General features: G+C 29.9%; 1 protein-coding gene across 1 annotated transcript in view; it reads left to right on the top strand.

Annotated features, from left to right (window-relative positions):
• Flo2 (flotillin-2) overlaps window positions 1-13931 on the top strand; it is a 390302-nt gene that overhangs the window by 354208 nt on the left and 22163 nt on the right. The window contains exons 5-6 of the mRNA XM_075363445.1: window positions 1664-1783; window positions 7011-7225. Of these exons, the coding sequence (XP_075219560.1) occupies window positions 1664-1783; window positions 7011-7225 (335 nt within the window). The remainder of the gene's footprint in view (window positions 1-1663; window positions 1784-7010; window positions 7226-13931) is intronic.

Below are 13931 nucleotides of genomic sequence, written 5' to 3'. Positions count from 1 at the left end.
TACTAGCGTACCGGTATATTTTTATTAAGTAAATCTCCTGGTCGCTTTTGCCATGCACACCTGATCCGATCTAAAATTAAGGTTTCGTCCATCCAACCTGATTCCTGTGCTCTGATAGTAACTCCATTTACCTGTACGGTAGGAAGAGTTTTTTTTTTAAAAACAATGTACGGAGGTAATTATGATCCATCAGAAGTAATGATCAGCATTTCCTATTTGAGAAGGCAAATAGCCTTTTTATCTTTTCTAAGATTTATTATGTATTTGTGAAAATGTAATATTTTTTGTTCATAAGCGTCTGGAAGTTGTTGAGAAATGGTCGTCTTTCTTCTTGTTCACAAATCATTTCGTGCAAAAAATCGTGTTATCCATCCACGGCATGCTTTAAAATCAACTTTATTCAATGATTTAGCGATTTCACGAGCATATGATTGACACATTTCTGTCGTGACAGCATATTTTTTTCTATAACAAAGTCATACAATTTTTTTTCTACTTCTGTGTATTTTGGTTTTAAGCCACGAAAAGCCCTTTTATTACCAGTGCCTTTCACCAGAAGTTGTTTCTTCTTACGCCAGTCTCGAATGCAGCTTTCATCTACGTCAAATTTTCTTCCTGCCGCCAGAATTTCAATTTTTTCAGCCTCTTCTATAATGCGCAGTTTTTCATTTACTGTAAAAGATCGTAGATGGTGTCCTTTTGTAGTCATTTTAATACCGTAATTAAAATAAATCACCGTATTAAACTTTACAAGATAAACTAAACAGATAAAATGCACATAACCGTCCACATATACAAACAGTACAATGACTATGGTGAATAGACAAAACGACGATGGGTAACTGATACTGTAACTGTAGTGTCACTAGAACCGGATGCAGCCTATACTGAATGAATCGGTTTTATAAAAATACCGTAACTTCGTTCCTATCGATAATATGAACAGGATGTTAATAATTAAAGACGTATTCTGTACAACCGGCATCCGGTATTGATAAAACGAAAGCCTAATGTAACTACATTTATGTGATTGAATTTAGGTGCTTCTAAGAAAACGTTTACTTTACATAAATTATCCTGGCTAAAGGCTATGTTTCAAGTAAGCCCCGCACCCTTATTTTTTCTCTCCAATTCCAAGAAAAAAAATGCGGGGGGTACTTGAATAAATACGGTAATTACATCAGATAATAATTTATTCCAAGAAAAACTTATTTTATTTGGTCCTAGATTTAATAAACAGGAGTAAAAAAATAAAATCACATAATAGTTTTTCCAGTTTCATTTGAACTGTTAGATGGTAAGATTGAAAATCAATCAGTAATTACAAATATTAATTACAAACATTAACTACAAATATTTACAGATTATTTCACATTAAACAAAACATTTTTTTACTCCACATGCTGGAGACTAAAATGTCCTGTTTTGTAATTTAACTTTAAAATACCATAACATTAAGATGACAACAATCTTATAGTCATTTAGAAAAAAAAGTAACTATAATTTTTTTAAATTTTTCTCCTAATTAAAAAAACTTTTACCTACCCTTAACATTTAGATATTGTTTTTCAAAAATCATGTTCATAGCTTATTCTATTCATATATTTATTCCATAATTAAGTTAGGCATGATTTGAAATGAAAGTTAATCTCATTAATTGCAGGAAGCCGAGTGTGAAAAATCAGCAATGGATATTAAATACAACACAGACACAAAAATAGAAGACAATGCTCGGATGTATAAACTACAAAAAGCAAATTTTGATAAAGAAGTAAACACTGCAGTAAGTATTAACTCAGATTTTTTTTAAAGTTTTAGTTTTAGAATAAATGCTATTTCTTAATAATAATACTAATAACAACTAAATAATAATACTAATAAGCATTAATTATTACATCAAACATTTATGCACATGTGTGTATGGATTGAGGAAAGTTAGAACATGTGAAGGACTTTTAAGAAAATCTGTCTCAAAGTATCTAGTGATGTTTTGATTATAATATATGTTGAATCTATCCCTAGTTTTTTTTTTTTTTTGTTTAACCTCCGAGTCCACAGTTAAGCATTACTTCAGAGGCAGCATTACTTCCCTAGTTACCTGATCCTATAATTACTTAGTGCTTTTCTCTTCATAGACTACACTTGTTTAAAAAGTTAAGGTATTTTTAAGAATGTTAGTTAGTATCTTTTATTAAATACATTATACTTTTAACTGTTATTGACTGTATGAAATGTTACTCCATTGTCTGTCTGGAATATTATGCACTTTTTCATCGCATAACAGTACTTTCAACTGTTTCTAGCATTTTAAAATATTTGTATAGCAAAAAGAAACTTAATTTTAAAATTATATAATGATAATGATTACAATGGTCAGCACATTACTATCCAGATCACTTTTTTAATTCAGAACAGAACTGGTGTTACGTTAGTTTATTATATTTTTAACATTTTTTGCAACTCAAGTATATAGGCAATATTCTCATCACTCTCACAGAACTATAATTTATTAACGAATTGTGAATCTCACATCAGATGTTGCACAGAAGTAGAGATTCAGAAAGTATTGCAAGAAGTGTTAAATAAAAGATAATTTGTAAACATTCTTTTGCCAGGTATTGAAGTTTCACCAAAAATAATGTAAACAATATTTACAGTAATTTTACAGTAGGTTTATCTAATGTATGTTATATTGCAGTATATAAATATTGACACTCACTATACTACTCTTTATCTTATACCTAATAGAACTTTCATGGTAATCAATGAATCATCAGAAAATTTTTCAAATAAAAATTAGATATTTCAACTAAAAAATTTCTCTGAGTTCAGCCACTATCAGTAGAAAATCAATTAAAATGGAGTTCTTTGCTGCTGTTGACATGGTTACTATAAATATTACTATTGATATTGGTATATTCTTTATATATATATCAGTGCTTTTTGTTCAGTAGTGTTTATCAAATTGTATTAAATTCAGTAATTTGATGAGTGAAGTAAAATAACTGATTTCACATTTGATGTCCTAGATTTATCCTGATTTCCATTTGATTTATTTTTAGCATTAGATTTAGTTAACTAAATCATGATTTCCATTTGAATGGAAATCAAATGGTAAAGATAGGTATATTAAATATCTTTACTCAAGCAAATAATATTTAGAGACAAAATTTGATTCAATCGTTTTTAGTATAAGCATTTTGTTGCCTAAAACCTCTTGAGTACAAAAGTTGTTAAAAGGAACATTATTTATCTGTATAATACCTTTTATGCACGTTATTCAGAAATGTGAATAATGATTTATAACATATTTTCGTATTGCTCGTTCGTGATTTGTCAATAAAACTCGTCACTTTTATGACAAACCTGGTACATAAAGCAAATACAAAATTCAGCAAAGTGAAATGTGTAAAACTTATCAGGACTTGTATGAAAATAACCTTACTTCTGCTTCTATCAGATTTATGATTTCTGTACTGTAACGATTGATGGAAAAAATTTGAAACCCACACCCACTAATGATCAGACAAAAAGTTCAATTTTTTTCAGACTTAATTTGGAAAAATTTATTTAAGGACTAACAGGTGATGAAATGAGATAATTTCTTTTTAATTTCAAAGTTAATCAAAAGAACACATTTGACAATTTTTTCAGATCTTTTCAATTAATATTCTTCAGACAGTTCACATATAACAAATAGAAAAAAAATTGTTTCGTGTAAGATACTCCCAGAAGTTAGTCTCTTTTTCCTTTTTTTCTGGTGTTTTTTTTCTGCCTGGTCTGGCTTTCATGACCTACTGGTCGTATCAGATTACATAATTATTCTCTTCTAGGATCCAATTAAATATATTATTAATGTTAAATTAAGCATTTGAAAACATGGGTCATTAAAAACTTTTAAAAAATTAACTTAAATATAAAATTAATTTTACCCTGTATGGAAAATAGGTTTATTTTAAACCTTTAATGATGTATGAACTTTTAATTTGTTTTAATAATTTTTAATACAGTAATATATCATTCCATGTGTCCATCTTTCTGATCTGGATATCAAGTTACATTTACTATATGCTGTAATTTCCGTTTAATAGAAAAGTCTTTTTTCTAATGGACTGTTATTCCATTAAGTTGAATATCCCAGTATTAATTTTCAATATTATCTATTAAGTATGCGCCAGTTGTCCATACGTAGGCCTACAGGATACCAGTTATCAGGTGATACAAAGCTCATTGCCATCACACTAACTAAGTTACTAAGTATTTAATATTAACACACCAGTATGTATGCATTACAAAATTTTCATATATTACAGTAATAAACTTATTTTTATGCTATTTACATATTTTTTAAAAATTGTTACTTATTAAGCAGTGGAAGAAAATGTTGAAAGTTTGCTTAACTTATAAATCCTGTGTGTATTATTAACATAACTGTAATTATGAAAAAATCTTGGCTTGATTAGGTAAAACATTAGTTTTTTAGAATATTAAAAATAAATAAACAATGAAAATGAATATTGTAAACTGTTACTGAAATTTTAGCTATAATTGTTTTTGTGAAAAAATCAAAGCTTTTGAAATATTTATGAAAAAGTTTCTTTGATTGAAAACTTAATACAGGGTGATTCAAAGAAAAGGGAAATTTAATAACGTTAATGAAAAATTTTTTTTAGAAAATGAATTTTATTTCATGTAATTGTACAAATGTTGCCATTTTAGGATACATACATTTTAGTTTATTTTTTAAAGATGACATCTTCCAGGTGATCTCTTCTGTGTAAACACTCAAGAAGTCTCTTCATTAAATTGTTCATGGTTTGACGTAACATCTCAACTGGAATTCCCGTAATTGCTTCTCGGATCTTTGCCTTCAGTTCTTCCGTTGTAGCAGGTCTACTGTGGAACACTTTGTTTTTGAGGTGACCCCACAAAAAGTAATCGCAAGCTAAGAGATCAGGCGATCTGGGAGGCCATCTAATGTCACCAGTTCGTGAAATGACACGTTGTCCAAACAATCAGCGTACAGCTGCCATCGATATTCGTGCAGTATGTGACGTTGCTCCGTCTTGTTGAAACCAGGCTGTGTTAAGAATTGGTGGAAATCTCTTTTGTTATTCCACAACAAAGGTTTCAAGCATGGCTACATAACGAGCCGACGTCACTGTAATCGCAAGATCGTTGTCATCCTCAAAAAAATAAGGGCCTATAACACCGTAAGATGACATAGCACACCCCATGGTCACTTTCTGGCTGTGCAACGGACGCTGGTGTAGCTGCATAGGATTTTCTTGTGCTCAGTATCTGAAATTATCTTCTGAAGCATTACATTACAGAATTGTGCTCGCACAACTTCATCATTCGGTTTCAGTTCCTGGACGATCTGTAACTTGTATGGATGGTATTGCAAGTCCTTCACTAACATTCTTTGAACACTTGAACTATGCAATTGTAAAGATGCTGAGAGACGACGGATTGACCGATGTGGACTTCATGTGACAGCATCTTGTAAAGCTTGAACATTCTGTGGTGTACGGACGGTTCGCTCACGGCCTGGAGGTTTCTTTTTCATTGCTGAACCAGTTTCCTCAAAATTAGATATCCATGTTTTAAATGTATGTGCTGATGGAACACGGTCGTGCCGTCCCAGATTAAAATGACGGTGAAATTCTCTATGCGCTCCCTCCACACTGTCATTGTTTTTGTAAAATGCTTTGATAGCAAATGCACTTTGCGCACCACTCCAAGGATCCATGACAACTAAATGGCAGGTTAGGTTAGAGAGGCTGGTGCCACTTATCAAGTGGTACCAATCGCCCATGGCTACCAACACAACTTTCAAAATTTCCCGTTTCTTTGAATAACCTGTACAATACCTCCCTTTTTTTAAAATAAATAGACTTCATTTAATTATTATTATTTTATACATGCATATAAGAGTGAACTATTTTTCATTGTTTTATTTTAGAATGAATTAAGTCATTTCATTAATACACAAGCATGTTATAACTAATAAAAACTTCATTTGACAAAGCTTAAGCTATTACCTAATCACCTGATAACCATTATTTATCATTTATTGAGCTGATCTTACCTTGATTGCTTTGTGGATTCCTTGTTGACTGTAATCTTCTTCCTTAGTTTGTGCTGTGGCAAGCTCTGTAGACGTTTCGTCAGAAAAATCAAAGGAACATCGATTAGTTTTCCTACTTAAGTTCGAACATAATTATTGATAAACAAGCTTATTTGATTAATGCCAGTTGGTGTTGGCAATTTTAGTTTCATGTTTAAAAAAACTGAAAATCATATTAAACAAAGATGTTGTTATTGTATGAAATAATTATTTAACTCATTTAATGTAACATAAATAATTTTTTTTGCAACAAAAGAAAATGTAAAAGATTTTGTGTAATGTACTCAGTTTAAAATAATGCCAGCAATAAAAATACTACTAGACCGTAAAAAATAATTTCACGTTAAACTGCATACAAATTCAATAAATTATTGTTTAAAAATTTTTTTTTAATGTTCTTAATATTATTACAAAATCTCCTAACTGTTAATTCGGTTAATTTGTGGAAAATTCATGATCATACTGCAGTAAGTTCAGCACTCTTAAATATACATCTGCCTCATTGTGTGATGCTGTTATAGTTCAATTTTGAACATAAACAAGTCAGAATAAGCTGGAATTTCATTAGATGTGTCCTTTAAATTACAAAATGAGTATCTGAAAGTAAAAACTGCAGTGACCATGGAGGTGCAAGAATAAAAATGGTGAGATAGCGCCTTGCAGATCCTACATCTACCACCATGTGTCGTGCTAGGTTTAACCCAAATAATATAATAAGTATATTGAACTGATTCTGTTGAATCAACTGAGTTCAACAGAGGTGAAAATATTCTGGAAAACCAGTTATATTTGATAAAGAGATTAGCTCCTTATTAGCACCATCCATTGATATTTTTTAATGAATTTTTTTCTGTCAACTGGAAATTTTATATTTTTGCAGAAAGCTGAAGCACAGTTAGCATATGAATTACAAGCTGCAAAAATCAGACAAAAAATACGTAATGAGGAAATTCAGATAGAAGTAGTAGAAAGAAGGAAACAGATTGAAGTTGAGGAACAAGAGGTTCAGCGAAAGGAAAGAGAACTTAATGCAACAGTCAGACTTCCAGCTGAAGCAGAAAGCTATAGAGTCCAGACTATTGCAGAGGGCAAGAGGTAAGCTGCATGAACTTTAATTATGAATTTCAGTTGCATTTTCCAGAAAACCTTATCGCTTCTCTTTCATTTTGAAGTAATATTCTGACATACTGAAATGCTTATCACTTCTCTTTCATTTTAAAATAATAATCAATAGTAATAAAACAGAGTAATTTTGATGAGCAGCCAAAGAATGTATCTTATGTTATATTTGTAGCTGAAAGTCTTACGAGTGAACTATACATAATTATTAAAATAAAATCTGTAATTAATAATTTAAGGGTATTTCAATAATTTAAGCTCTAGCTGTTATAGATTTACAATAAACTTACTTTTGCAAAATGTAGGATATCAATCAGCCATTTTGATTATCTTGGGATATTTAGGCTATCCTTGAGATATCCTTCAATATTTTATACATTATATTTCCTTCATTATATCTTGTACACATGTAGTACATATGCAAAGTTTTGAATGTTTCAGGGATGTCATGTGCTGTATCGAAGTTTTAAACCGTATCAGTATTTCCCCTATTACTCAGTCTGCTCATGAAGCAGACTGAGCAACAAAAAAACAAAAAAATAAATAAATAAAAAAAAGGCTCTTTCTTTTAGTGTATTTATTGGGTTATCAATAAATATACAAATCTTTACACATTATGACTTGGCAGCAAAGAAAGTGTAACACTGTTTTTATCAAGAATTCTCAGATGAGATAACCACGGTGGAAGTTTTTTGTCTCATTATTTTAGACTATTTATAGTCATTGTTTTTGAAGTTTTTCAACATATTTATGGTTACTAAAGCTGTTTTTTCTTTGTAAGAATTTAAGGATGAAAAACGTATTTATAAAATTATGTTTAGTAATTTATTTATAAGATAACCATATTGTCAGTATGAATTTTTTTTAAGGAATGATAAATCTTGTACAACTATATCTTATGTTATGTGTATAATTTTATTGTATTGGGAAATAAGGCGGCAACTGTAACAATTTGAAAGTTTTAATGACTTTTGCACATGTTACAATTTTTACATTCCTAACAAATTAAGATACATTACTGAACAAGTAATCAATTATATGCAACATCTGGCTAATTGGATGAAGCAATACTTTAATTTTACATTGAGTAAAGATCTAAAACTTAAAATATACCTGTAATTAAGCATACTGTTTGTGTCATGTAAAATGTTGGTTTACTTTATAAATGAGAATCCTATTTCAGTATGCTTGATTGGTTGGCATTGCTTATTTTGGGGTTGGGCTTTATAGGACTATAGCCACCAAATACAAAAAAAAGCAATACAGTATCAATACAGCAATAAAGAAATGTATGTTACCCAATATATGATACTTTGCAACAGTTGAAGTTCAATTGCAGCCACAACAAATTATACAGATAGATTTCAAATTTGTAATATCAATACTCCGACAACTGCTTAAACTGATTTAAGATAACAACTCTCCACCCAGTTAACTATATAAGCTTCCAGCTGTTGAGTTGGATCACACCAAACTGAACATAAGATCACATTAGTCTCTACATACAATTAATTTGACAGAAATATAGAGTACAAGGACCATTCCAAAATTAATTTCCAACTGGTTAGTTAAAATAAGAATTTATTAAATAAATAGATTCTACCCAATAAATCATAAGTGCTTGAATATTGTGATATATATATATATATTTTCACACTTACAAACACAAACTTTTTCAGACTTGCTAACAAATCTGTTGCTAGGAAAATTGGCCAGTTATTAAACTCTTCTCTTAGCTCCTTACTGGTTTCATAGCACTGGGTATCAGCCAAATATTCAATTCATTGAAGAGACAGTAAACACCAGACTTTTAATCTGAGCTGTAGGGGAATGGTTGAAAAGTTTCTATTTGAATTGCCGTGAGAAGCCTTCAAATTGGGACCACATATTTTCATGCCCAAGAACAATATCCTTCATGATCATCTTGCATTATTACCTTTGGACTGACCTCTTAGACTTATGAAATCTTAAAATTTTTCTCAGTAAACTTCTGAGATTATTGTGATCCCAGAATTAATTATAATTCATTATAATTAATAATTAATAATTATGATTACTCATTATGATTAATAATTAATTATAATAGATAAATTCATCTGCAAATTCTCTTGTGGTCTAAAAACAATGTTGCCATAATTTTTTACCTCAAAAGTGTCTGTTTGAATTTTTGGTCAGTAAGTGAGTGAATGTGTATTATATTATTTAGGGTAAATTATGGTAATAAGATTTTTGCTAAAAAAACATGACAACAATCATTGGTTGGTACTAGCAGTACAGTGTCCTTCCAGTTGAAGAAAGTGAGTGAATCACCATACAACTCATAGTTGGTAGGAACAATGGAATCTATGTTTCATCAACTGCTGTTTTACCAGAACTAAAAAAAATGGACAGCAAATGTGGGTGTAATGATGTTATAGAACTTTGCTATTTACTGCATACATGGCATTGCTATGGCAACCAGCTTCTTTTCAATAGTCAATCAGAAGTCAGTTTTGGAATAGTCCTCATATTTGATATGTTTTGTAAGTAAATTGTTTCTTTGTAATGTGTTTTAAATTGTTTACAATAACACATTTATTGAGAAATAAATACACTTAATAGTCAGATTTTTGTTCAATAATCCTTTTTTGCTGAGTTTAATTGTCAAAAATTTTGCTTTATTTTACACATTTCCTCTACGTAACAATAATTCAATGAACCTCTTTTAAGAAAAATAATAGTTACTTTTACAGTTCAGAATTTATGAAAAAGTAAAATTTAGAGTAATATGTGATATTGTAATTAAAATCATTCAAAATTATTATTTATTCTGAAATAGTAAGTTTAGGCAGCATACCCTAAACTTTATACTCTGGTGGGGTTATGCTGACTTAATCTGTCATAGAGCACTTGAAAACATGTACATTTCTTAAATAATAGATTTGGCATTGAGATTGTATTTATTTTTTGGACCAATATCACCTTAATCTTTTAAAGTTTCAAATTTTAAATGTTTCTTGCCTCTGTGTATAATTGATTAATCAGATGCAACACAAATTGAGTTCACAGCTGCCGATTTGCTAATGCAGTCTGGCCATGTCATTTTTTTTTATGGACTGAAGAGGAAGTAGCTAAAATAACAAATTCTTCTAGTACATAAACCATATTAACATGATAGAGCAAACTTCTTATTTGATTCTGGTAATTTTAGTTCAGATTTTACTCAAAATAACTATTTACATAACGACAAAATGGTTATTTGTTAATTGGTTTGGCAAATAAACATGACTGATATTTTCAGGAAATTTTTTTTGTTTATTTCAGGTAAAATTATTTTTTACTGAAACTGATATTTCAAATTTGTAAAGAACGATTCCTTACTTTTATTATTTATGATCTCTGATTATTTATAGTTAACTTCTTAGTAAGGTATAAGTATAGTTTACATTTAATTTATTAAATTATATTTGTACATTAACACAGTTCTATTACATTCAAATAAGAGTTATGCTGAACTATTATTGTAATATTATTTTAAAAAGAACATACTTACAGGAACTGTAAAAAAATCACTTACAAAAAAATAAAAATCTAAAACTTTTTTGTTTTTAAAGAGTCATTTTCATTTAATACAGGGGAGGAAATTAATTAATGTAAATAAAAGTAAAATCCAATTCTGGAATATAAATAAATATTAAACAAATATTAACAATTATTAAAAAAGAAAAAAATGTATAAACCCATCACATAAAATAGTATAACACTTTATAAAAAGACACAATAAATTGATAAAAACACATCTACTACAAATTGATACAGTATCACTTTGGAAAGTCAGTAGTGAAAAGTTAAAGATGCTGTTAATCTCCAGTAGCTCCTGTTATAGAACAATTTCCACTTTGAAAGTTTTGTTTTGTTTAATTTTTTTTTTATTATTATTTCCTGTAAAGTAAAGTGGTTTCTGAGAAACACAAGTGTTGATTAAACAAATTGATAGACAAATTAAAAAAAGGTTTTAAAAAGCACTTATGTACTGGTCTATATTTTAAATGGCCACATTCATAATGTCTGTATAATTTACATTCTTTAATTTAATTTTCTATAACCTATAATGAAACTATCTTTGGTAAATAAATAATTTTTTTATTTAAATATTGCCATAGTAATTATAGCATATAAAACTTTTAATGGGAAAAGTTATAGTGGTTGCACTTCGATTAACATGTTGAATTCAGTTTCTGTTACATTAATTAAACATTTGTGGTGCTTTGATGTGACAGCTGATAAATAATGTCAATGGAATAATAAATACAGAATAAAAATATGTCATGTATAGCAATAGTAACATCTGCTTCCTGACATTTACAGGTATCTTTCATGTACTTGTACCTCTTCCTTTTTCTTTTTTCTTTCTCTAGAATCATTTTTACATTAACTTTATATTCAAATGTTTACTGTTAACAGAATTATGAGATGTTTCTTTAGTCCATAAAGATACCAAAGCCCATAAAGATATTATGTTTACTGATCTGAAACATATTAATTGTTAAATGATGAAAAATGGTGTTTCCTTCCATTCACTTTATGTTTATGAATTCAACAGCATGATAACATTATTAAATGTAATCTCCAGTTACTATAACAAAAAATATGATTTAAGTTGATATTTATTTATTTTAAATAATAAAGGCATTTAATAAAAGTACATAACTAATGTTGATAATTTTACACAGTATGAATTTTTACTGATATTTGAATAAATTATTTTTAAGTTTAATTAGAATTTAATCACATGATATTTTTATGTTTCAATAAACATTACATGATAATATATAATCTTCTATATATATATATATATATATATATATATATATATATATATATTCTATATATAATTTATAGTTTTTACATTATGGATAAGTTTCCTTTTTATTTAATTAAAATTAAAATGCGGTTAGGCATTTCTGAGAAACTTCACACGAAGTGGTGACCACCTCATGTTAATTTAATTCGACTCATTAGTAAATTTAACTGAATTATTGTTAAAGAATTATTATACTGATCAAGTATCAAAATTGTTTCTAGATTTTATAATTAATACGTTTTTAAAATTACTATTTAAATAATAATTAAGGTAAAATAATTATTTTGCCTTTTATAATTCAGTAGATCTACATCCTCCTAGTTTAAACGTTTGAACACTTAAATTTTTATTTTGCGAGTGTGTGAGAAAAGTAATGAGACTGACTTTTTACTTACAAAAGTTTTTATTTTTTTCAAACAACAATATTGTCCTCTTCAAAGTAGTTCCCTTGGTCAGCTATACACCAGCGGAATCGTTTTTCCCACTCCTGGTAGCAGTGCTGGATGGCTTCAACTGGTAGGGCTTTTAACTGGTAGGTCACAGACTTTTGAATGTTCTCCAGAGTTCCAAAATGGCGTTCTTTTAAAACATGTTTCAATTTCGGGAAAAGGAAAAAGTCACAAGGACTAAAATCAGGTGAATAGGGGGGGAGGTTAAGGAACCTTAGGAATGCATTTTGAAGTCAAAAATTCCCTGATGAAAATGGCTGTGTGTCATGGGGCATTGTCATGATGAAGCATCCACTTGTCTGCAATGTCTGGTCTCACGCGAATCACTCTTTTCCTGAGCCTTTCAAGGACACCTTTGTAAAACACTTGGTTGACAGTTTGTCCTGGAGGAACAAATTCTTTATGCACGATACCCCTACTGTCAAAAAAAGAAATCAGTATGGTTTTGATCTTTGATTTGCTCATTCAACATTTTTTCAGTCGAGGAGATGATGGAATGTGCCACCCTTCGCTTTGCAGCTTTGTTTCAGGATCGTACTCAAATATCCAGGATTCATCACCTGTGATCACACGATTGAAGAATCCTTGGTCATTGTCAATCCTCTCAAGAAGATCAACGCACATGTTTCTTCGATTGTCCTTCTGTTCCGTTGTGAGGTTTTTCAGCACCAATTTCACACAAACCTTTCGCATGTCCAAAATGTCTGTCAAAATTTGATGTACAGTGAAAGTGTTTAAATTTAACTGTTCACTCATCCTTATTTTTAAACGACTGTCTGATCTCACAAGAACCCTCACACGCTCAACGTTTTCGTCAGATTTTGAAGTTGAATGTTTCCCTGATCTTCAACGTGTTCTCGGCCTTCCAAAAATGATTTGTGCCAGTGGAAAACTTGTGCTCTTGATAAGCAATGTTCCCTATAGGCTTGTTTCAACTTTTCAAAGGTCACACTCGCGGATTCCCCAAGTTTAACACAAAACTTGATTGCACAACATTGCTCTAAATTCCAATGCTCCATTTTCGTAACACAACTTCACTGATGGTCCTGTCAAAAATAATGTGTTGGTAATGTGTTGGCAAAAATAACGGAGTTGAAACTCGTACTGTGCATGTGGAAGGGATGAACAAACCGGTCTAGCACAGACCGGTAGACACAGCGTTGCCAACCGCTCGCAGTGTTACCAATCTCATTACTTTTCTCACACACTTCGTATATTTAATTTATAATGATGTTCAAAATGAGCAAGATCTACTACTCACAGAACTACCTATAATGCGGCTTTATTTGTCTTTTTTTTTTTCTCAGCAATTGTACCGACTCCACTCCAAGTATGTATACAAAAATCGATCGACTTCATAATTTTCATATTATTTCACAATCAATATCAG

Source organism: Lycorma delicatula, chromosome 4, assembly GCF_047948215.1.
Source record: "Lycorma delicatula isolate Av1 chromosome 4, ASM4794821v1, whole genome shotgun sequence".
Lineage (NCBI taxonomy): Eukaryota > Metazoa > Arthropoda > Insecta > Hemiptera > Fulgoridae > Lycorma > Lycorma delicatula.
This window is presented reverse-complemented; position numbering and strand designations above follow the sequence as displayed.